Source organism: Lycium ferocissimum, chromosome 7 (assembly GCF_029784015.1).
Source record: "Lycium ferocissimum isolate CSIRO_LF1 chromosome 7, AGI_CSIRO_Lferr_CH_V1, whole genome shotgun sequence".
Taxonomy (NCBI): domain Eukaryota; kingdom Viridiplantae; phylum Streptophyta; class Magnoliopsida; order Solanales; family Solanaceae; genus Lycium; species Lycium ferocissimum.
Genome location: NC_081348.1, coordinates 48,788,958 through 48,811,818, shown reverse-complemented (window position 1 = coordinate 48,811,818; position 22,861 = coordinate 48,788,958). Strand labels below are relative to the sequence as shown.

At 35.5% G+C, this 22,861-nt stretch overlaps 2 protein-coding genes across 4 annotated transcripts; both read right to left on the bottom strand.

Moving 5' to 3' along the window:
- Window positions 1-1,061: 1,061 nt before the first annotated feature.
- Window positions 1,062-10,860, bottom strand: LOC132065502 (uncharacterized). 3 transcript variants are annotated; one of them, XM_059458925.1, is made up of 3 exons: window positions 10,558-10,860; window positions 8,553-8,735; window positions 1,062-1,378 (listed from the first exon to the last, which is right to left on the bottom strand). In XM_059458925.1, exons 2-3 carry the CDS (start codon window positions 8,712-8,714, stop codon window positions 1,211-1,213), a joined length of 330 nt encoding a protein of 109 aa, XP_059314908.1. In that variant the 5' UTR covers window positions 8,715-8,735; window positions 10,558-10,860; the 3' UTR covers window positions 1,062-1,210. The 3 variants fall into 3 exon arrangements, with proteins under 3 accessions (XP_059314908.1, XP_059314907.1, XP_059314906.1); XM_059458924.1 differs by having other exon boundaries at window positions 10,526-10,859; XM_059458923.1 differs by having other exon boundaries at window positions 10,536-10,858.
- Window positions 10,861-13,879: 3,019 nt separating this feature from the next.
- Window positions 13,880-20,664, bottom strand: LOC132065501 (NAC domain-containing protein 40). The gene is made up of 4 exons (XM_059458922.1): window positions 20,132-20,664; window positions 16,578-16,837; window positions 15,574-15,849; window positions 13,880-14,572 (listed from the first exon to the last, which is right to left on the bottom strand). The coding sequence occupies exons 1-4, from the start codon at window positions 20,409-20,411 to the stop codon at window positions 14,141-14,143; spliced, it is 1,248 nt and encodes a 415-aa protein (XP_059314905.1). The 5' UTR covers window positions 20,412-20,664; the 3' UTR covers window positions 13,880-14,140.
- Window positions 20,665-22,861: the final 2,197 nt, after the last annotated feature.

Below are 22,861 nucleotides of genomic sequence, written 5' to 3'. Positions count from 1 at the left end.
GCGATTTTTTTTTTTTTTATGCCTGAGCCTGGGTTCGAACCCAGAACCTCAGGGTATTCTAGACGAAGGACAAAAATTAAAGACCACCCCGAATAAGGGGCATTCCTGCGAATTGCCCAAAAGAAAATAATCATTAACTGGGGCTATTTATTTATTTCCAAAAGAAGAAAAATAAAACTAGTTGCTTAATTTTCCAAAAGGGGGAGCCACAAACAATTACTAACAAATGTCAGGTATATGGTCACTACACCTGCTATTTCGTATATCCATTATTTTCTGACATATACTTTGGGGTGGCTTAAAAAATTTATTTTAGATCCCAAGAATTTATGGCTCCAAAATTATTATTTTTAGCAAAAGAAGGAAAATATCTATTGCATGATTGAACGTTGTACATGTTATAAATGTGTAATACATGTAGTATGAAACTTGCTTTGATGCATGTACCCTGAGAAATAATAGTTGATCTGATATTGATAGTTTTCTTAAACTTATTTTCAAAAGTAGAAGTGCTAAGAGAAATTGTCCAAATCAAAAAAGTAATACCCTATTTGATATACTCAATCATATAACAATTTTTATAGGGCTTTTGGTATAGAGTTAATAATTCCTGTAACAGTTATCTTGGGTGAAAGAATATTTCGTAGACAAAAGTTAGGTATTTTAAGTGGAGAAGAGTAAAAAAAAGACCAAGTTCAATATCCACTGCATTTCAAATGTATCTAAAATTGATTAAAAATGATCAAAACCAAAAAAGATAAAAAGCAAATTGAAGCTTCAAATGTATCTAAATTCCCATTAAGTAGTCATCTGAAAGCAGTTCAAAGATATCAAATTCATGGAATTGACAGGAGGCAATGGCAGAGCCAAAATTTTTACTAAAAGGAGTCGATATAGTTTAAACCTTTCAAAGGAATTTAACATATAATTTAATATATGTAATTTTTCGGACGACGGGGTCAATTGGTTCTCCTTGTAGCTCTGCCACTGGTAAGAGGCCAGTTGCTCCAGAAAATATGGAAGTTACTTTTTTTTTCTTCACACAAGTATTGCCATATGGATTAGTATAATGACACTTAAATTGCAGATTTCATCAGTGACTTACAAGATAGACACACAAAATAAGCGGAAAAAAGATAGTTACAGAGGAGATAGCACAGAAAATTTGAGTAGTGTGACAATGACAAAACTTATTGATGTATGTCACTGTCTAATCCTCAAGAATTTGCTGTTTTTCAAATTCAGCAATGTCAGCCAGTGAGCTAAAAGTGTTATTTATTGTTTCATTGCTACTACTTCTGCACTGAAGCAACTGTTCCCTGAGACTCCGCACGAGCTCGTTAAGCCTCTGAATGTTCTTCTCCTGTGATAATATAATCTGCAAAAATTTTATATTAGTCAGAACACCACGTGAGTTTGTATTTTGACTTCCGATCTGCCCCTTGTATATTTCATCGGTAAACAGAACTTACTGCAATAAATCTAGTGCTCTCGGCAACTAAAAATACTAAGATGAATTGTACATATAGGGTCAAAATTATTTTTTATGTAAATATTAGATGTCAGATCCCCTTGGCTTCTTCATGTGTCTACTCCATCAAAATCACAAGTGAAAGTACAAAGAAATAAGTAACATGTGATATTAACTAAGAGGGTTCAGTTTGGTCATTAACTGAACAAAGAGCCAAAGAGGAGTAAACTGGCTGTTTGTAGGATTCAGTGCAGGGAAGGAGAAAAAAAAAAGACGAACTTTAAATTTGAAAAAAAAAATATATATATGGCGAAGGAGAAGAAAGATTGTCGCAGATGGTCGAGGACATTCAACCGTCATTTTTTTATGACCGAGAAATCCGACTGGAGCCACCCTTTGGACCACGTCCAGCCTTCGAAACTCGGGGATTATTAGCCTGCCCCTCTACCCTTCTCCACTTACATACTGGACTTAGTTCACTTGGCACCGGGCTCGAGCTTGGTGACGTAACCACAAAAACCTAATTGAACCCTCATTAAAAGCGCAAGTTGGGCAGCCAGCAAAACTATGGCCCATGCCAGGCCAACTTGGTTGCATACAATAAGTTGATAGTAGTCCCACTTGTTCAGCCATAACCATCTCTCTTTGCTCCCGTACAAGTACTATAGATGTTCTTTTTAAATTATTGATTAGTTGCAACGGATTCTTTTAGTCCTTGTCTGTCAAAACTGCTAGTACTACAGATTCTTTATTGCTCTTGGTCCCGTCTTTTCTCACATTTATTTCATTCTCAAGACAACAGTGACTTTAACTGGAGAAAAGGTTGGAGGAGGAACTATGACCACAACAATCAAATATTTGCACAATGCAGATTTTGCCTAACCTTATTAATTTCACATTCATGCATCATTTGTTCTATTTTCAGATTAACATTTTTATAAAGATTACTGCAACACCTTATGCTATTTCCTTGATCTAGACTAGTGGTCTTCTTATATAGACTTGGGCAATCCTCCCCTCATGAGGAGGGGAGCTAGCTTTAAGAGTTTAGTTAGGCCCAATGGCCATATCTTACACGGTATCAGAGCCACTAGGGCTCAAAATCTTTGTTTAGAAATTCCATATCTTTCCTGGCAGCCTGAGAAAAGTTCTCGGCTATTTGGGTCACCCTATGGTGTGTGACCAGTTTATCTCACCACCACCATAATAAGAGATGGAAGGAGATTTCTGGCCGCAAGGGCCATCTCCAGCATCTGGGTGGGTAGCAAGTGAACCTCAAGGGCCAACTGTACCTCGTCGTTGTCTTTCACTCGTCGGTGTGGTCTGGGCATGCAGGGAGTGTTAGTGGTTAGAGTCCCACATTGGTTGGGGAACGGACTGGTGGTCTCCTTATATGGACTTGGATTACGCTCCCCTCCCTGTTTGGGCCTTCGTGTTATGTTGTTCACGCTCCAGTTGGTGGTCTGGGCGTGCAAGGTGGTATTAGAGTGGGTTAGAGTTCCACATTACTTGGAAAAGGCTCAAATATGCCATCCAACTATTGAAAATGGCTGGTGGTCTCCTTCCCCCAGCCATCGAACTATGAAACCATTTTTAGCCATACCGTTGAGTTACGCCGAATAATACCCATATCTTCCAATCTTCAAATTTAATCTTTGCAACTTCTTCTTTCTTTGTTTTTCTTAAAAATAGGAAAACTAAAAACAATCACAATAGTTCTTCTAAATGAGCCAAACTCTATAAATGAGCCATTTCGATAGTTGAATGGCATATTTGAGCATCAAAAAAATAGGAAAACTAATAACCAGCAAAAATGAAGTTCTAATAACGTAGTTAAGGTTTCTATCTTGTATGGATGACTGGAGATTTATAAAGTTATTTCACCATTTTTCATCAAGTCTCAAAAAAAAAAAAAAAGTTATTTCACCAAAAGTGTATATAAATTTGTTCTTTTGAATGAGTTTAGCAATTGATCAGCAGAACCTCATCATCTCTCTTTAATCTCACCATCTCCTGTAAACCTTGTCAAACATTGTCTTTAATATATTCAACTTGATTTAAGTCTTTACCCCTCTTTCTACTCAAGTGTGCTTATTTATACATTTTATTACCTCTTTCTGCATTCCTAAATTTTGCTTCAAGCCATCTAGTGTTTTAAGCTTTGGCACCCTTCTTAGCTTTCCTCTTAGCTCTCTTATACTCTTCCAAAGAATATCCAAATTCGACTTTCAGTATCTATGTATATCACTCTCCTTTTGCTTTAGGAGCACTCTACACCTCCTCTTTCTACCACCATAATTCTTATGATTGAGGTCCTAGATCTTTTATATAGTAATGTAAATCACAAACTGCGGCGAACTCCAGAAAAGCTTTTCCTTCTTCATTCTTAGTACTGTAACCATAACTTCAATGTACTTGGTTGAAACTGTCAATATATCTACCCACACGTCCATTTAGATCTCCCGACAAAGATCAATTGGTTATTTGGAATCCTTTGGACCAAAAATATCCATATCTCCCCAAATTTTAATTTTGGTTTCCTTACCTAATCTTGTTCAATGGGGCCGGCACTTATAATGTAAATGTCTCCTTTCCTCACACTAGTGTTAACGAGATAATTATATCATAAATTCTATTTACCTTTACAAGTTTATACTTAAATTTGGCTTCTCAAATGATTCCCATCCTGTTGCTATCTTAGTTTATCCCACAATACCACAATTTATAACTTGTATTGCCAATCTCTCCGATTTTTCCCCGTCTATTTAGTCTCTTGTAAACACACAATATCGACAATTCAATCATTTGAGGATAACATTATTAGCTTCATCATATTCAATTGTTAAGATGATAATTTAATTCATATTCGTTGGGAAAATAAGTAAGAATACAGACTAATACTTCCTTTGTTGCTTTTATCATGTCATCTGGTGATGGTGGATCCTCATAATAATGGAAGGATACTTTGATACATATCTAAGAGCTGGTTTAGCAGTGGGAAATAAAGAGAAATCCTACACTAAGGGTGGATTTATGCAGTTAATGTAAAATAAAGCTTCACATTTCTTTGCTAGGATGAGGATGTTTCAAGTACCTTGGGTCCATAATACAAGGGGACGGGGAGATTGATGATGATGTCGCACGCCGTATTGGAGCAGGATGGAAGAAATGGAGGCTCCCTTCCGGGGTGCTTTGCGATAAGAAGATGTCGCCTAGGCTGAAAGGTAAGTTCTACCGAGTGGTGGTTAGACCAACATTGTTGTATGGGGCAAAATGCTGCGTTCATGTTCAGAAGATGAAGGTAGTGTAGATGCGGACGCTCAAATGGATGTGTGGTCATACTAGGAGAGATAGATTAGGAATGAAGATATACGGGAAAAGATCGGAGTGGCCTGCGTGGTGGACAAGATGAGGGAAGCGAGACTGAGATGGTTCAAGCATGTGAAGAGGAGGTGTGAGGATGCACCAGTTAAGAAGTGTGACAGATTGGCGGTCACACGAGTTAGGAGAGGTAGAGGTAGGCCAAAGAAGAACTGGGGGGAGGTGATTAGACAGGACTTGGCACAGCTTTAGCTGATTGAGGACATGACCTTAGATAGGAAGCTTTGGAGGCCGAGAATTAGGATAGAAGGTTAGTAGGTAGTTGAGTTTTGTCGCACTGTGTGTGAGAGCGGTAGGGAGCTAACATTTCCATCTTCTCTTCTCCTTTTCGTAGTAGTATTATTTTGGTATCGCGTAGATCATTATCCTTATGTGTGTATTACTATGTGTTGAGCCATGTGTTTTGTATCTTGATATTTTGTTGTCTTATTTTCTCTTGCATTTCTGCATTGACTACATTTCTTTTGAGCCGAGAGTCTATCGGAAACAGCCTCTCTACCCCATAAAGGTAGAGATGAGGTCTGCGTACATCCTACTCTCTCCAGACCCCCTTTGTGGGATCACACTGGGTATGTTGTTGTTGTTGTTGTTTGTTGTATTTCTTTGCTAGGATTAAAAAATTATCCCGAGTCTACACTTAGAAGGCTTTAACTTTTTTTGGTCTATTTCATTCTGTTTATTTATTTTGTTACTAGTGTCTACTTCTCAAAGTTTGTCAGTAATTTCAAAGATATAAGCACGAGAGAAATGATGACCACCTTGAAGTCAGGAAATAGAGTGAAGTGCATATTTTTTTCTGATTGATTATTTAGTGGGGCCCAGGGATTATGTTAACTTTAGGGGGTCACTGGTATAAAGAAGGGCCTTATTTTCAATCCAGCAGCTGTTCTCTCAGTTTAGAAACAATTTATTTCCTAGATCCTATAAAGTTTTTCTGGGACACAAGTTCTAGAAGGCAACTCCTAGTCAGAAATCAGAAAACTCCGGGAACTTCTTTCAAGGCCCTATGAGATTATGGCTAATGAAGACGGGTAAATTACGAGATTGAAAATGTTAAATATATAGTGCATTTGCGTGTTAATTGGTTGCTGCTTTATAGAAATTAATGCATAAGAAAAACAACAAAGGATCCTCCTTGTAGAATTGCCTGGAACTGGGTAATGGTCATGAAGTTGGTTAAGATAATGGGAGACCTTGATCAAATTCCAGCAGAGACAAAAATTGCTAGGGAATTTCTTCCAATCTAAACATTGGTGGGCAGAGTTCCCTAGTACCTGTGCTGGTGGGAGGCAAGGGGTACTCGACGTACTATTCGAGGTGTGTAAACTGCTTGGACACCATTGTTATCAAAAAGAATTGTCTGGAGTTTGAAAGCCCCTAGAAAGGTGAGTTTTTTTGTAACTTTCAGATTTGAGAAGAAAACAGTCCGGTAGATAGCTTGTTCATGAGATTTGATGTAGTTGGTCATTGCTATATGTTAGTGTCTTGAAAGGTGAAGTTGAAGCGAACCCCAAGGCTTCCATTGTGGCTAGCAAATTATTTGCCCCATGCTTCACAGGATTAGGCATTCATCTTTTGCCTTATATTGACAGGCATTACCTATTGTACGCCTTTCAGATGAGACTTATGCTTATTTAGTCAATGCTTTTTGTCCTACCCCACGTAATGGTTTTATCTGATTTTCAAAAAAAAAAAAAAGTCATTTCTTTTTTCTCGTAAAGGTTCTGATTAATGAGGGAAAGTTTTGTCATCCTACGAGGCCAAAGCTCGCTATAGCATTCATTGTCCTCCCCCCTCTCATACCCACAAATCCTCAATCACTAACTCTGCTTGGCAGTTACTGCTACAGTTTCTCCTGTTATGCTCTTCTATTGTTTCTTTTTTGCTATTGCAATGTATCAAGATAATAAAGTGATAATGCAAACAAGTAGAGAAGAAGTACACAATACAGACACTCAACAAGTGAAATGACGGAGTCAGATATGTTTATTTCTTATCTGTTTACTTTTTCCGAGTTGTTTCGATTTCTAACAAATACTTATTTTTTTTCATATTAATAGAATGTCTTGCAAGGCATACACCTCATGCCTCGCCTCACAGCAAGGAGAATGAATCGGCTTGCATTTTTGGCCATTTTAAACCATTTATTCAAGGATCTCAATTGTAGGAACCCTGAAGGGATGAGATTTGCTGCAGACAATGCATAAAAACTGCCTCAAAGTGCATTTTATGTACGGACAATAAACACTGAGCCTCATGTTGTTTCCACATGGGAAATTATAGCAAAAAATACCCCCTAAGATTTAATGGATACCTATTAATGCACATGGGAAATTATAGCGAGAGGCTATAAAACTGGAAAGAAACATCATCTAGCTCCCCTCCAAAGATTGACGTGAGATGTTTCTATGTTGGGAGGAGGTTTAGAAAAGATACATTAAATAAAGGCTATAAAACTGGAAAGGAACTTGTAAAGTTATAAACACTTGATGCACATGCCATAAAAATAATCACGTGCCAGACCTATTGTAGTTGCAAGTCTTTCCTCGTTTTATCCTTACTCTCCTCTTTCCTTTAATTATGCACTTTTTTTTATGCAATATCAAGGCCCAAAAATTTTGTAACATCAGTACTTGTGGATTTATTTATTGATTGGCCACATTCATTGGCTAAAGCTTCAAAAGATCAGATACTAATATACAGCTCAAAGGTAAATGGACTACTTAAAAACGAACATGAAGGATTTGGGACTTCATGGAACTACTACAGATACTTAGCCTTCATAACAGAGATATTACATGGTTAAAAAAGTATTCTTTATGCAAGCTCCGAGCAATGACATATCCACGAAAACTAAGGCATACTTCAGTCAAAGTGAGATCACAAAAAGCAAGCCATGCACTGCAAGGAAACGGTCAAAACAAATCGACTATGTGTTTGGGTTGAGTCTTTCCAACAAGTTCATGACATTTGAGGTGCTTGAAGCATTGCAAATTGATAAGAGATAAGTTGAAAGTTGGTTTAATTCCTCACTCTGGTTAGATTAACTTGGTTCATTCCATTCTTCGGGATAAAGAAGGATCCACTGGAAGAATATAGTACAGACTAATCTACTCAGTAAGCTAAAGAATACCTTTAATATTAAAAAAAACTCGTAATTAATGCAAAATCTTGAAATAAAGTATTAAATTGCAAAGGACTTCAAAATCAACCCAGATAAGAATGACGGAAAGATAAAAAATCAAGATGCAAGAAGTCAACGAGTGCCTTAACGTGAAACTAGGATATTTCCAAACTTGCACCTAGGAAGTCAGATCAAAATAGAGAAATTGACATAAACCGCCCACCAAGATAATAGCCAGCAAAAATATATTTTTGTATATTAGAGTATAATAGACATATAATATACATACAGTGTATATTTAGCTAGCAAATGCAATTATTTTGGCTGACCGGCCAAATGTGTAACTTGCTCTATTTATTCAATGCCTATTATGTCCATTTTTCACTTGGAATCTGTCAGAGAAACATAAAGTGCACATTTAATGATGCAAATATGATCAGCTAGATACAATGACTTATTTAACCCATCTTCCAAGGTAATAGGTAGCAAAACCCAGTTAACAATAAGTAATAAAAAGCTAAACAATTCATTCACAATATCACACAATATGCAACAAAGAAAACATAATATGATTACCTTCTCTTTAACAGCTTCTTCTCTCTTTGAGATCTGTTGCTGCTTCTGAGATATACTGGGACTCGGTTCGACGTCACTCACCAGCTGCTGCTTCCATTCAAACTGAGATGTGATTATGAGTACGATCAACAGAAAAACAAGCAGCATTGGTCTTGACATCATTACAATCTACACTCACACAACCTGCCAATAATCCCACAAACGAAACAAAACACACATTAATTTCAAAAAAAGGATCATCCTCAAAATCATAACAGAACCCACCTTCACTATTATAGTGTCCTCATTTATAATTTATTCAATAAATTATATTAGTTTCTTTTCACTCATTCAATCATTAATGCTCTCAAACCTACAAGTTTACATCAAAAAGCTGCATTTTTGGCAATTCAACATGAACGAACCTAAAGGGAAAACAAGCTTGTCTCAAAAGAGAAGAAAAAAACCCTAATCACAACACTCCATACTAAAAATCCAGGTAACAAAGCATTCTAAAATCTCTTTTTTTCTTCTCATTTTTAATCTCAAATTCCACAGATTTCCTAGAGAACAATAATAGAGAGTACAGAAGTTAACTAACTTAGAATGCTCCATTACTAAAAACCCAAGTAACAAAACAGCTTAAAACAGGGATACAATCATAAAAAAGCCAGCTGTAGCAACAAAGAACTGATCTTTTTCACTTTTAATTTGAAATTCCACAAATTTCCTAGAGACCCAATTACCCAAATGGAGAACACAGAAATTAACCAAATAACTTAGAATGCTCCATGACCAAGAAAACCCCAAGTAACGAAACAGTTCAAAACAAGCATACAATCTTTCAAAGCAAGCCATTAGTCCTATTGTAGCAACAAAGAATTGGTCTTTTTCAGTTTAAATTTGAGATTCCACAAATTTCCTAGACATCCAAAAGGAGAATACAGAAATTAACCAAATAGCTTAGAATGCTTCATGACTAAAAAACCCAAGTAAAAGAACAGTTTAAAACATGGACAGAATCTCAAGAAAGCAAGTCGTAGCAACAAACGACTGATCCTTTTCACTTTTAATTCAACATTCCACAAACTTCCTATAGACCCAAACGCACATAGCGGGAGCTTAGTGCACCAGGCTGCCCTTTTTTAACCAAATAACTCAGAATGCACCATAACTAAAAACCCAAGTAACAGAACAATCTACAACAGGGATAGAATCCTAAAATAAAAAGCCAGTAGTCCTATTATAGCAACAAAGAACTGATCTTTTTCACTTTTAATTTAAAATTCCACAAATTTCCTTGAAACCCAAATGGAGAATACATATATTAACCAAATAAAAAAACCCAAGTAACAAAACAATTTTAAAACAAGGATACAATCTTTTAAAAAAGCCATTAGCCTATTGTAGCAACAAAGAACTGATCTTTTTCACTTTTAAATTGAAATTCCACAAATTTCCTTAAAACCCAAATGGTTAATACATAAATTAACCAAATAACTTATAATGCAGCATAACTAAAAACCCCAGTTACAGAACAATCTACAACATGAATAAAATCTTTAAAATAAGCCAGTAGCCCTATTTTAACAATAAAGAATTGATCTTTTTCACTTTTAACTTGAAATTCCACAAATTTCCTAGAAACCCAATACAGAAAATTAACCAAATAACTTAAGAATGCTCCATAACTAAAAACCCAAGTAAAAGAACAGTTTCAAACATGGATAGAATCTCAAAAAAAAAAAATTGTAGCAACAAAGAACTGATCTTTTTCACTTTTAATTTAAAATTCAACAACCCAAATGGACATACAGAAATTAACCAAATTTAACTAAAAACCCATATAAAAGAACAGTTCAATACAATCCAAAAAAAGCCAGTAGCCCTATTTTAGCAACAAAGAACTGATCTTTTTCACTTTAAATTTAAAATTCCACAAATATCCTTAAAAACCCAAATACAAAATACTCAAAAGAGACCAAATAACTTACAAGATCTAACCTTGAAGTGAAGCTCAACTAACCATAATAAGTCCTGTAATTATGAAGAACAAAAAAGGGTCTTCTTGGTTTTCACCTTTTGTTTCTTTTTTCCCTATTTTTTTCTGTTCCTTTTTTTGAGTTTGGTGTTAAATTGCAGTCTTGAACTGCTTATACTAATTAAGAAAATTTTAACAGTGAAATTGAGATTTGAGAGCAAAATGATATTAGAGTATATGATTGTAATGAATTTGGAAAATTATTGGGGACTGATTCTGGAAGTTATAGAGAATGTTAGGACTACTCTTAAAATTGCAAGTTTGAGAGAGACAGATTATCCTCTTAGCAAAGAAAGATATTTGGAAAGTTACAATAAGGTAACCGTAAGTTTTATAAAAGATAAATTTGGCCATAACTTCTAATTCTTTTTTATTTTTTCCCCATCCCCGTACGAGTGGTTATTGTGCAGTAACAACACCAACAGCATACCCACCGTAACCTCACGAGCGTCCTGGAAATGGGTATGGGGAAAAGAAAAAAAAGGAGTGGTTGTTGTGAAGTAAAAGAAATAAAGGGTGCATTTTAATTTAGGCCAAACCCATCGACAAACACCTATGATCGTCCACTTCTTTCACTTGAGCACTTAAAGTGGCCCTTGTTCCATTTAGACATTTCATAAAAATCGAAACAAAAAGGAGTGGCCAATGAAATTGTGCTGCTTCATTTAAATTGTGCCAACTCAATTAAATTGTCTTAACTCATTTTAATTGTAAATTTACTAATTTATAAATTCGTGGAGTTTTGACCATTAAAATTTGGGGCTTTTGGGTCATTGGATGTGGCAATGAGGTGGCGCCTTGCGTTAGTTTTGCTCCGAAATAAAAGTGTGCAAGTGGAATAGGAATGACCCACCCGTAAGTGTTTAAATGGAACAAGGGTCACTTTAGGTGCTCAAGTGAAAGAAGTGGACGACCACAGGTGTCTGTCGACGGGTTTGGCTTTTAATTTATGTGACACACTTTTATTTTTAGAATGTTTTAAATATTTAGTAACAATTTAACTTTAAAGAACTCATTTTTATCTCTAATGAGATGTTTTTTATAACTGATCTTGAACTATAAGTTTCAAAAGTCTTACTTACTTTTTTAAATTTCAATCAAATGAATCAGTCATCACATAACCTTGTGGGATATTTGTGTTGGATTCCCATAATATAAGGGAATATAAGTTGAGCCATCTTCTAATTTACCGTAAATATTTGTGTTGCCATTATCATGAGTAATGTCCTAAAAGGAAAATGGAATTTTTTTTCTACACGTATATATTTTGTACAAGTGAAGTTTTCCTATTCCCACTCATAATGGGGTTATAGGACTTGCCAAATATTTCTTCGTAGTCCTAGCGAAATGAGGTTAATTCCAAATTTTAATCCATCTCTAAAAGGGATTAATCCACTTAATATATACGCCATCCCAAATCATAAGAAATTACTCTTGTGCTAGCTACACTCATCATGACATACTCTAAGAATATGTTAGTGTTTTGCTTTTTTATATCATTATTCTTCCTCTCATCTGCTCAAACAAACTACTCGGATTTCCAGTTTCATGAAAAATCCTACGATTCGTGTAGTGATCTTCATACTCTGAATTCCTCTATTTACTGGAATTATGACATGTCTTCTAGTATTGTTGATGTCGCGTATAGGAAGTCTAAAAGTGAGCATGGGAGATAACTTGCTTGGGCTACAAATCCAACATCTACAGGGATGGTCGGTTCATAAGCTTTCGTGGCATTGCTGCATTATGTACTCTTGAAGCATACACATCACCTATGGAACCACGCTCATGAAAGGCGACTTGAGTTTTAGGGCTCACGACATTTCAGCTCAGAATATTAATGGACAAGTCATCATATTTGTCAAGTTTGAGCTACCTATCAATGGAACAAATATTGTGAATCATCTTTGGCAAAAAGGACCACTACAAGATGACGATACACCAAGAATTCATGGCTTGTCAGGAGATAACTTGAAGTCTTTTGGGACTTTAGATTTCCGTTCAGGGAAAACTGTGACTATAACTCATGTAATGCAAGGTCTAAGGTAAAGATTGCCCATGGGATTATCAATGGGGCTGATTGGGGAATGATGATGTCACTAGGTGTTGTTCTTGCTAGATTGAGATATCTACCGTTTTCAGAGTACCCGGCTTTGTGGTTCAATCTACATATTTATTGTCAAACTATAGCTTATTTTCTTGGTATTGTTGGTGGAGGTATGGGATTTTTTTCTTGGGAGACAATCTTCAGGCGGAGTGAAACACACTTCGCATAGGTATATTGGTGGTGCACTTTTAGGGCTTGCAACATTACAAGTCTTAGCTCATTGTGTACGACCAAAAAAGGAACACAAATATAGGATATATTGGAATATCTACCATTGGTGCACTGGATATGCTACTATTATAATGGGAGTTGTCAATTGTTTAAGGGTTTCCAGATGATAGATGTAGGGATCTGGAAGAATGCTTACATTGCTTTTCTTGCTTCCTTGGGCTTTGTTGCTGCTGTCCTTGAACTTGTGAGATGGTACTTGAAGGCTAAAAAAAAAAAGAACTACACCAGGAGCTTTACCAAACAGTATAGAACAAAAGGTGTAGAGTTCTTTTCTAATAGGCCATGAACTATATCAGAATCGTTCTCAACGAGTCCATAAGAAGTTATTCCATTTTTTTCATCGGGTACGAATAAAGACCAAAGATCTTGAGCGAACGATCCGGCAGAACAACTCAAAAGATAAAGAAGTATCGTTAATCTCTTCAAGCTCGTTCCAAGCTCGGAGTACCATTTGTACAAATAAAAATCCCCTTTGTTACATGATTTCTTCTTCATATAGATAGATATAGGATCTACGGGGCAATTACTTAACGAAGACGTATTTCTTTTTCTTCTCCTCTGTAATCATAAATCTTAACTTTTACTTTTGTAGGCATATATAATTCATAGCGCAAATTTCATGTATGTTCCACCCCAAAGGGATTAGACTAGATGTAGTAGTTATTGATTGACGGTTCTATTAAAAAGGTGGCTATATAAAAAGGTTCTTTTTAAATTTTAAACATTACTTGACAAACCCAATGACAGAGCTAAACACACAAAACAAGCCTAGACACAGAAATTGGCAAAGCAATAATCATCGAGGCGTCACAATCTGAACATGCCAAATTGGAGGAATATAAATCTTATAGTTTTGGATCCACAAACTTTAAATTCATCAATTAGTGAAATAAAAAGAAGTCACACACAACTGACAACACTAAGCTAAAAAAATAATCCAGAGTTGATAATTGTTCATGCAACAAAATATGAAAAACCGCCGCAGATATTATACAGCTACATATCTTTACAAGGTATTATACAACTATGTAAAGTAAGACACCACCCTAAAGTTCTGCTACTGTCATACACCTACAAGTTTACAAGATATCATCCTGTACATTACTGTTTTGCTAGTAAAATACAGATAATTGGACATAAGCAGAGCCTACTTTACATGCATCAAAAAGTTGAATCAACTACCTCTCTGAACTGCCACTCTAAATACTACAAAAGAGATCTATGCTGGCGCTACATTAACTTCAGCTGGAGTAATGCCATTTTACTCTGTTGTGGAACTCCGAATAAACAAAGAAACATGACCAGTAACATCAAGGAAACTAAAAGTAAACATATCAACCATTGCTTCATCCTTTTAATCAACTGTCTACTGATGCCCCGACCATGGCTAATCTTCTTATTAGCTTCATGGGGTTTAGATTTCTCTACTTGACGGGGCACGTTTTCCGTTCGTAGTTTTAGTCTTCGATTTGCAGTGCCCTGGAAAGGCAGCCGATGAGACATCAGATTTTGGGCTTCCTCGGACATTGGCGAGTTCGTAGAGGATTCAAGCTTCCTAGCGATTGTTGGCAACAGATTGTTTCTTGCCTTATACGAAGAATCATCTAGCTTAACGATATCATCTTTCAATATATCAGCAAAACAGTCCTCTTCATCACAATCCTGAAATTCCGAACATCAAGATATTAGGTCAGGAAATTTTGAACTCAAGAATACTCATCATGTTTGGAAGAGAATAAAGATAAAACAGAAAGAACAGCCTAGAAATGACTCTAATAGGAAGACTGCTCCGTCCCCTCCTACTTCTAAAGATAGTTAGAAAAGTAAAGTAAAGGAATGATCGTCCCTAAGTAGAGGCGAATCTAGGATTTCTAGAATATGGGTGCACTACTAAAGATATGAGGAAAAAAATGTATTAAGTGGGAATTGATCCTTGTTCCTCTTGGTAAATAACTAAGCTTTTAACTAAGTGCACTATTAATCCTTTTTGTAGCATGGGTGCCATAAGGTAATACTAAATCAATTCTAGAAAATATGTACATAAAATATCTAGTTTTGCGGGAAGTCCATGGGCTCACACGCCCCAAAATTTGTACATAAATTCGCCCGTCCCTAAGGGTGTGTTTAATATTCCAATTTTCCCATGTTTGGTTGGGTTTTTCTCCGGGGGAACAAGTTCCTTAGAATGAAGAAAATGACTTCCCTTATAAAAGTAGGGAAAACAAGTTCCATAAGTGACATTCCAAGTTCATTGTCTCCTCCCACATTCCCCACCCCATCCATCCCCATAGTGTTTTGCTAGATTACATATAACTACTCTTGGGATAATATTTTTTTGCTACTTACCGACCACTAGAAAATTAGTAAGTAACCAACTTGTTTTCCAAGAAAACATTTTCCTACCAAACACACCGTATGAGACTTGAGTATGTGATAGAATCATTTTTAGGAAATGTCAATGAAGTGGCGAGGGCCGGCTATCATACTGTTAATGACATCTTGAAGGGGCTATTCTATCGAGTTTTACTTTAGCAGAATCAGTTTCACAAACATATAGTGAAACAAGGGGCGAAAAATACAAAGACAAAGTATGTAAAGCAACAAATATGAAGGCTGACACTAGTACAAAGGCAAGCTATATAGAAGGGTTGCAGAACCAAAACCTTCAAGTCACTAGAGGAATGATGCTGAGGCAACTCTTTAGTCAGCTTATCGGATTCTGATCCAGATTCAATCTGCTCAACCGAATGAGAACTATAACTGCTACTACCCACTTTGGAACAGCACGCCACTCCACTTATCAATCCCAAACCATCCAACTGTCCTGCCCCAGACAAAGCAGCGGTATCATTTACAGCCAGATGATTCCTTTGATTTCCTGGGGTGTCATTCAAATGAAACTCGTTATTCTTCCGCAGGCGGCAAACAACCATTGAATCCTGTACAACACATGGAATCAGAACATTAAATTAACTTCCTTCTTGTAGAAGTTGGCATATTTTAAGCAACTGCAGCAAACAAATTATCTCATTGAGCAAATAATATTGTAACACAATCTGTACAATACTAGATCTCCAATGTTTGCCATAAGCAGACTAATTCTCCAAACATCATGTTAGGTCCTTGACAAATGTTACTGCATAGACACTTAATATCTAGCCATTAATGATTAACAACAGCAATCCCCAATTTATCTATGATTCTAGCTAGTATGATTCCACTTAAACGCCTTCAGATAAAGCTCAACAATCCAGTAGCAAATTATTTAATTTTTCGTCAATCATGTTCTAATAATAAGCAAACCAGTTACAAACAACAACAGACCCAGTGTAATCCCATAAATTAAGGTAATTGCAGCCTCAAGTTTCTTTTTCACTTTAGAGAAAATATATCATTATGCTCTGACCTGCTAACACAAATAAAACCATAGTTTTCCCTTTTATTTTCAGATGGCATATTTAAGAAGATAACATCAAAACGACTAACATATCCAAGAACCTTCACTTTCCTAAGCGACTGACTTGTTGACCAATCATTTAGAGCATCAAAAGCCCAAAAAAACTAACAATGCTACAACCAAAATCGTGAGAAGTAGGTGGCTTCGCAGTTTTTCTAGTTCAGAAGCCAGCAAGTCTTAATAAAAGGATGATGGTTTAAGCTTTGTTACCTGATCATTAGAGTTACCCGTCATGCAATATTCATGCATTATCCACTGTGTCCTCTGTCCTTTAGGTGCCCGACCAATGTGGAATACCAGGGTTCTCTTTGTGCCAATCATATTAGAACCAGACTTCACATTACGTTCTTTTCCTGTGGCCTTCCAGTAACCAGACTCAGTTGCCCTTTTACTCTGCGAACCATTTGGGTACTTCCTTCCACGAGGAGAGAAGAAGAACCATTCATTATCTGACTGAATGATGGATTGAGCTGGTAACACGAGAATAAATGAATGATCAATTGATGAATAAGAAAGATCGGAAAGAATGATTTGGAGAAATTACTAAGATACACAGCCATCTATATGTTTATATTGAAGAAAGGAAGCATGACAGTGCAATTTTTTTCTGGACTTCCAACTACACTTCAGTACGTTTTTTAATGGCATTTTTGCTCAATAAGCTACAGAATCAAACTTCAGCAAAACCTGTATAAAAGGAAACTGTGATAATGGCAAAATTTTGGTGCTACATGGTTTATTATGACAAGTTTATTATGACCCATTTCTAGTCATAGAGCTGTATATGCACAAAGACCATCAAGACATCGGTCCTTATCTGGTATCGCTGCCACACCATTGCTGCAGCCACGCTAAGATCCTCAACATATTAATATAACTAAGAGAAGAGAACAGCGAATATTTTTCTCCGAATCAGGTAAATGAAAACAAGAAATATTCGTCCCCCATCCAGTTCAAGAAGATCAAATTCAATAAACTTTGGGCTGATTTTTGACAGTGCAGCTATTTTTGAAATAAAGCATACAGATCTTGTATCACTGACCAAACTTTTGGGAATTCAATAGCTAATTTCATTCCTTTCGGATGGAGTGATGGGATCATATGCAAACAATAGAGACCAATAATCAAAGCAAGAAGTTAGCATCAGGAGGAGCAGTTGGTGGCCTTTGAATAAATTGTCACCAACTTTATTCAAAGTCTGACCAATTTCATTAATCACTCCTAGAGTACACATGACTAAATGCAATTCTGGAACAAATATTGCCGACTGATTGTTTCTGCTTGCAATACAAACCAAAACTCAACCAATCAAAATATAGAAGTCCTATTGAAGATGCTAAGGATATTATCCAAAAGTTTATACTTCAACACAACTTGTTTAATATTTTGGCTATTAGACTTTTTGGTAACGGCATCAACATGCTCCACTCGATACTATCCCATTCAGCATTTATGACCTTACTTATAACTTCACAAGATCTTTCCCAAGGTATCTAATATTCTCCCATTCTTGAGGATTCAGTACTCTGCACAGATACTCCATTCGTCCCAATTTATGTGAAGGTGCTTGAGTGAGCATGGAGTTTAAGAATGAAAGAAAAACTTTTGAAACTTGTGGTCTAAAACAAGTCATCGATAATTGTGTGACTATAAATCATCTCATTAAGCGTAAAGTTGGAAGTATAAAATTAAATTGTTAGTAAATATAGAAAGATGTCGTTCTATAAAATTAAATTGTTAGTAAATATAGAAAGATGTCGTTCTTTTTGGGACTGATTAAAAACGAAAGAGTGTCACATAAATTGGGATGGAGGGAGTATTTATTTTCTGCTAATATCAGTACATCATAAGGGCAGCAGATATTTCTTCCACCTGGGCATCTGCATATTTTGTACCTAGAGTGATGAAACAGAGGAATCACTAGTAAAAGAACAAGCACAATGTGACGCCCCAGATGGAGGGCAGGTCAAGTGGGACTGACAGGCTTCTAGGCTGGCAAGCTTTTGAAGATGGTATGCACATGACACCTTAGGTGAATCCCACATCGGAATGGGAAAGAAAAATGAGGAGCGCTCAAATTCACGTGGTATGAGCCAAAAAGACAAATTTGTCCGGGCCAAGGGCCAAAGAGGAAAATACATGTCATGGACTTGGGATGTTATAAACAAGATTCTCTCATCAGAATCAGAAACATGACTGAAATGCTTTATGCAGCCACCCTCACCCTAGTGTAAACCCACAGTTATGAGGAACTTTTTTGTATCTCCAATAACTGCTCTCATGGTAATGATAATTTTTTCATACATATCCTTTATGGCATTTATATATTCAGTGTGAACTCCTTTCTGTACCACCACTAAAAGACCTTTCTTGGTACTCTACCATATACTTTCTCTAGGAATGAATACCACGCATAGATCTTTTGTCCTTCCATTCATTTCTTAGCAAGAATATAGCTTTTATCTAAGATTTTCCAGAGATATAAATCTAAACTTGTTCTCTGTCAATCTTGTCCCTAAGTCTCTGCTCTATCACTCTTTTCCAGAATCCCACCGCATGACTCATAAGTTCAATGCCCACGATAGTTCGTACAACTTTATATCCTATATTTTTATAAATTGGAATCACAGACTTTCTCCACTCTCACGCATCATTACCACTTCTTAGTATAGCATTAAATAGTTTGGTAAGCCACATCTCCAAGAAACTTCCTAACCTCTATGGGTTTACTATCCGAACCCCAGGCTTTTTAAATTCTCATATTTTTATGATCTCCTCTACTTTGCCGGCATAATTCTATGAGTGTAGCTAAAATTTCTATTGTAAACAGATGTATAGAGATCCAAATTGTTATTCTCATGGTTCGAATTAAACAATTGATCAAAATATTCTCTATATCTATCCTTGGTCTCGTTATCTTCTGTCGACACTTGTTGAGGATCGTCTTTATACGCTTTACCTGGTTTAAGTCCTTATTCCGCTTCTCTGTCAGACGTGCTAGTTTAAGCATTTCTTTCTCCGGTTCTCTTGTCCCTAAGGGCTTCCCTCGTGCTTTACTAATGGCCTTCCTAGCTTCCCTCTTAGCTCTCTTATATTCTTCAAAGTTTTGTCAAAGACTTCGTCGTCTTCTATTTTTGATAACACGACACTCTTCTTTTAGTTCTACTAACTCTTTGTTCCTCCTCCTTCCACCGCCAGGATTCTTGCAATCAAGGAAAGAACTTTTTAAACACACCGAGCACTTCACTCGCTACTCTTTTAATGCAACCTGACATTTCCTACCATTGGATATCTGCATACCCTCCAAGTCCCATGCTCCCTCCTCCATAGTTTTGTTCTCGAAAAGCTAACTGGTTAGAACTCTTTAATGCCCACTATCGAATTCTTCGCCTCCTTTCTCACTCTACACTTACACTTTACCTCCAAGACCACCAACCTGTTTTTGGTGGTCATGTCTCTCCTGGTATAACATTATTCTCCTTACATGCTGTTCTATCATGTCTTCAAGATAAAAGTCTATTTGAGTAAAAATTGTAAATAACATTTTTATAAGTAAATTCTAAAGATAAAACAACAACATATCCGGTGTAATCCCACAAGTGGGGTCCAGGCAAGGTAAGATATACGCAGACTTTACCTCTAGAAAGATTTTTCCGATAGACCCTTGGGCTCAAAGTAAATTCTAAAGATTATCTTTCAGTATCTTGTAAAACAAAACTGGACATTTAAAACTTGTAAAAAGTAAAAAAGAATGTGGTACTAACCAGGAAGATCCCAAGGTTCATGTTTCCAAATCTCAACTTCAGAAATAACTTCACCACAATTATCAGACCCTTCAACTTTCTTCTTTAAGTAATAAGATATCAGTTCCTCATCTGTTGGACAAAACCTAAAACCTGGAAACATAATAGATGCTGTAGCTGCTGATATCTCCACATTCTTTTCACTATTACTATTATTATTAATATTAATTTCACTTTTCTCTACCATTTCTCCATCTTTTTTCCTCTCATTTTTACAACCTGATACATCCCCATCATCCATTACTCCAAAAGAAAAAAAAATATTAAAAAAATTCAACTTTTTCTTCAATTTCTTGACCCTTTTAGAAGTTTGTGTAAACCCACCTTTTTTTCTACAATTTGGTAAAATAAAAAAAGAGCTTAGAAGTTTTTATAAACCCATTGTTTTCTCTAATTTCTTAAACCTTTTTCTTTGTCTAAGTAAAAGAAAAAAAAAAGAGCTTAGAAGTTTGTATAGTAAAAATGGTGTGAGGAAGGAAAATTTAACCTGTTGAAGAGTTAGTAGGCGTTTGGACATAACGGTGAAATTTGGAAAAAAGCACTCGCTCTGTTTTAATTTGTTTTGTATTTTTTTTTTTTTAAGGACCCGTTTGGCCGTGAAAATTTTTTACTTTTTTTCGGAAAATGTTTTCACTTTATTGGAAATCAAGTTTGGCCATGATACTTTTTTTCACTTTTAATACATTCAAACAACCAAATATTATTTGCAAAAACTATAACCAAACACAACTCCATCTTCAACTCCAACTTCAATTCCAACTCCAAAATACCAAATAAAGTGAAAAATATAGGCCCCGTTTATCCATAGATACAAAAAAAAAAAAAACATTTTTTTTGAAATTTTGGAATTGGAGTTGTGTTTAGACATAATTTTTGAAATTGTAGTGTTTGGTGAAATGTAGCTGTAAAAAAGTGAAAAAAGTGAAAAATTTTGAAAAATAAGTTTTTGGAGTTTTTGGTATTCCGGAATACAACTTCAAGTTGTATTCGGAATTCTTATGGCCAAACACTGAAAAGTGAAAAAAGTGAAGAAAAAAAAAATTCGGAATGAAGTGAATAATGCTTATGGCCAAACGCCTACTTAGTTTTCATGGTCAAACGCCTATTTAATCTGTTTAAAAACAACTTTTTAGTTTTAACTTTTCAAGGTGCATATTTAATAGCACAAGATTAAAGGTCATGGTTGTACATTCTACGTATCTTTAGTCGATAACTACAAGATTCAAAAATGTCTTTTTCACTTTCGTAAGTTCCGTGTCAAGTTAAAAACTAATAAATAAGTTGAAACGGAAGGGATACTATTTGTTTTCAAATTGAAAATATTGGAGTTGTGTTTGTTATCAATACGAATTGGAGTTTTTTCCGATATTTGTGAGTAATTCGGAGTGAAAATTGTGAAAATAACTTTTTAATTTATTTTTGGAAATTCAACTTCAACTTGAATTTCAGAAAATTATAACAATCCTATCCAAAAATAATGTTCCGACAAAAGAAGTGGAAACTATCCGTAGCCAACAGGAGCGGATTTAAGTGGAGGTGAGGGTGGCAAAAAATTAACAGTATACACATAGGATAAATTTTTTGTGTTTATGTACATATATTAACTTTTTAACACCCTGAGCAAATGCAAAAAGTTAGCTCAAGTGGTTTAGAGTGTTTAAAATCATTTCTAACATCTTTGGTTTGATTTTCATGAATAATATTATTTTTTATATTTAACTTTTGATATTTTTTTAAATTCCTTAAGTGAAAATTCTAAATCCGCTACCGATATTTAAACGAGGACTAAGATTTCTACTTTCCGTTACTTTTGAGGAAAAAAAAGTGAGTGAGTCAGCAGCTTTACTTTTTCTTTTGAGGACAGCCACGACAGAATTACGTGTTAATGGAATGGCATGGGGGACCATGTGGCTGCCTTACCTTTTTGCCAGGTAAAAAGGAGGAAGAAAGAAAGAAGAAATTTGGAGGATATTCATTAAAATCTTTACCTAAACAAGTGTATACTCTTTTCTCTTTTACAACAACTATCTCAAAGGTAAAAAAATTCATGGAGCAATGCATTTAGTCGGAGTCAATTTACATAGATCACTCAACTTGAGCAAATTATCTAGTAAAATTATTTATCTTTTTTTTCTTCATAAGTTATTTAAGTTTATACACTATCTTAAAAAGTATCAGGGGCCAAAAGTCATTTTAAAAATAAAAAATAAAAAAAGGTCAAAGTAGTCTCTTGAGTGAACTTTGAGTTAAAACATCCATTTTTTTACACCGAAGAATAATAGTCCTCCAATTATTTTTCACTTTAGTACTTCGTAAATTAGATTGTGTTTTAACAAAAAAAAAAAAAATTAGATTGTGTTCGTCGTATAGGTAAGTTCATAATATAGATTAAAAAAAAAAGAAACAAATCATAATGTTTAAACGTAAAAAGAAATGAAAAGTGTTAACGTAGACGGTAAAATAGGTACTAAAAATTTTAAATGGGATAAAGAGGAGGAACAACTATTGTTCGAGATTGGGAGAGATATTTAATTTTTGAAACAGAGTTTGGGGCGGGGGGGGGGGGAGGGGGGAGGGGAGGATAATTTTCACCCAATTAATATTACAAGATTGACAAAAATAATATTTGAAAACTTTAAAAAATTTACTACCTACACAATAATGATACAGAATCTCCTCATTTTATGTGAT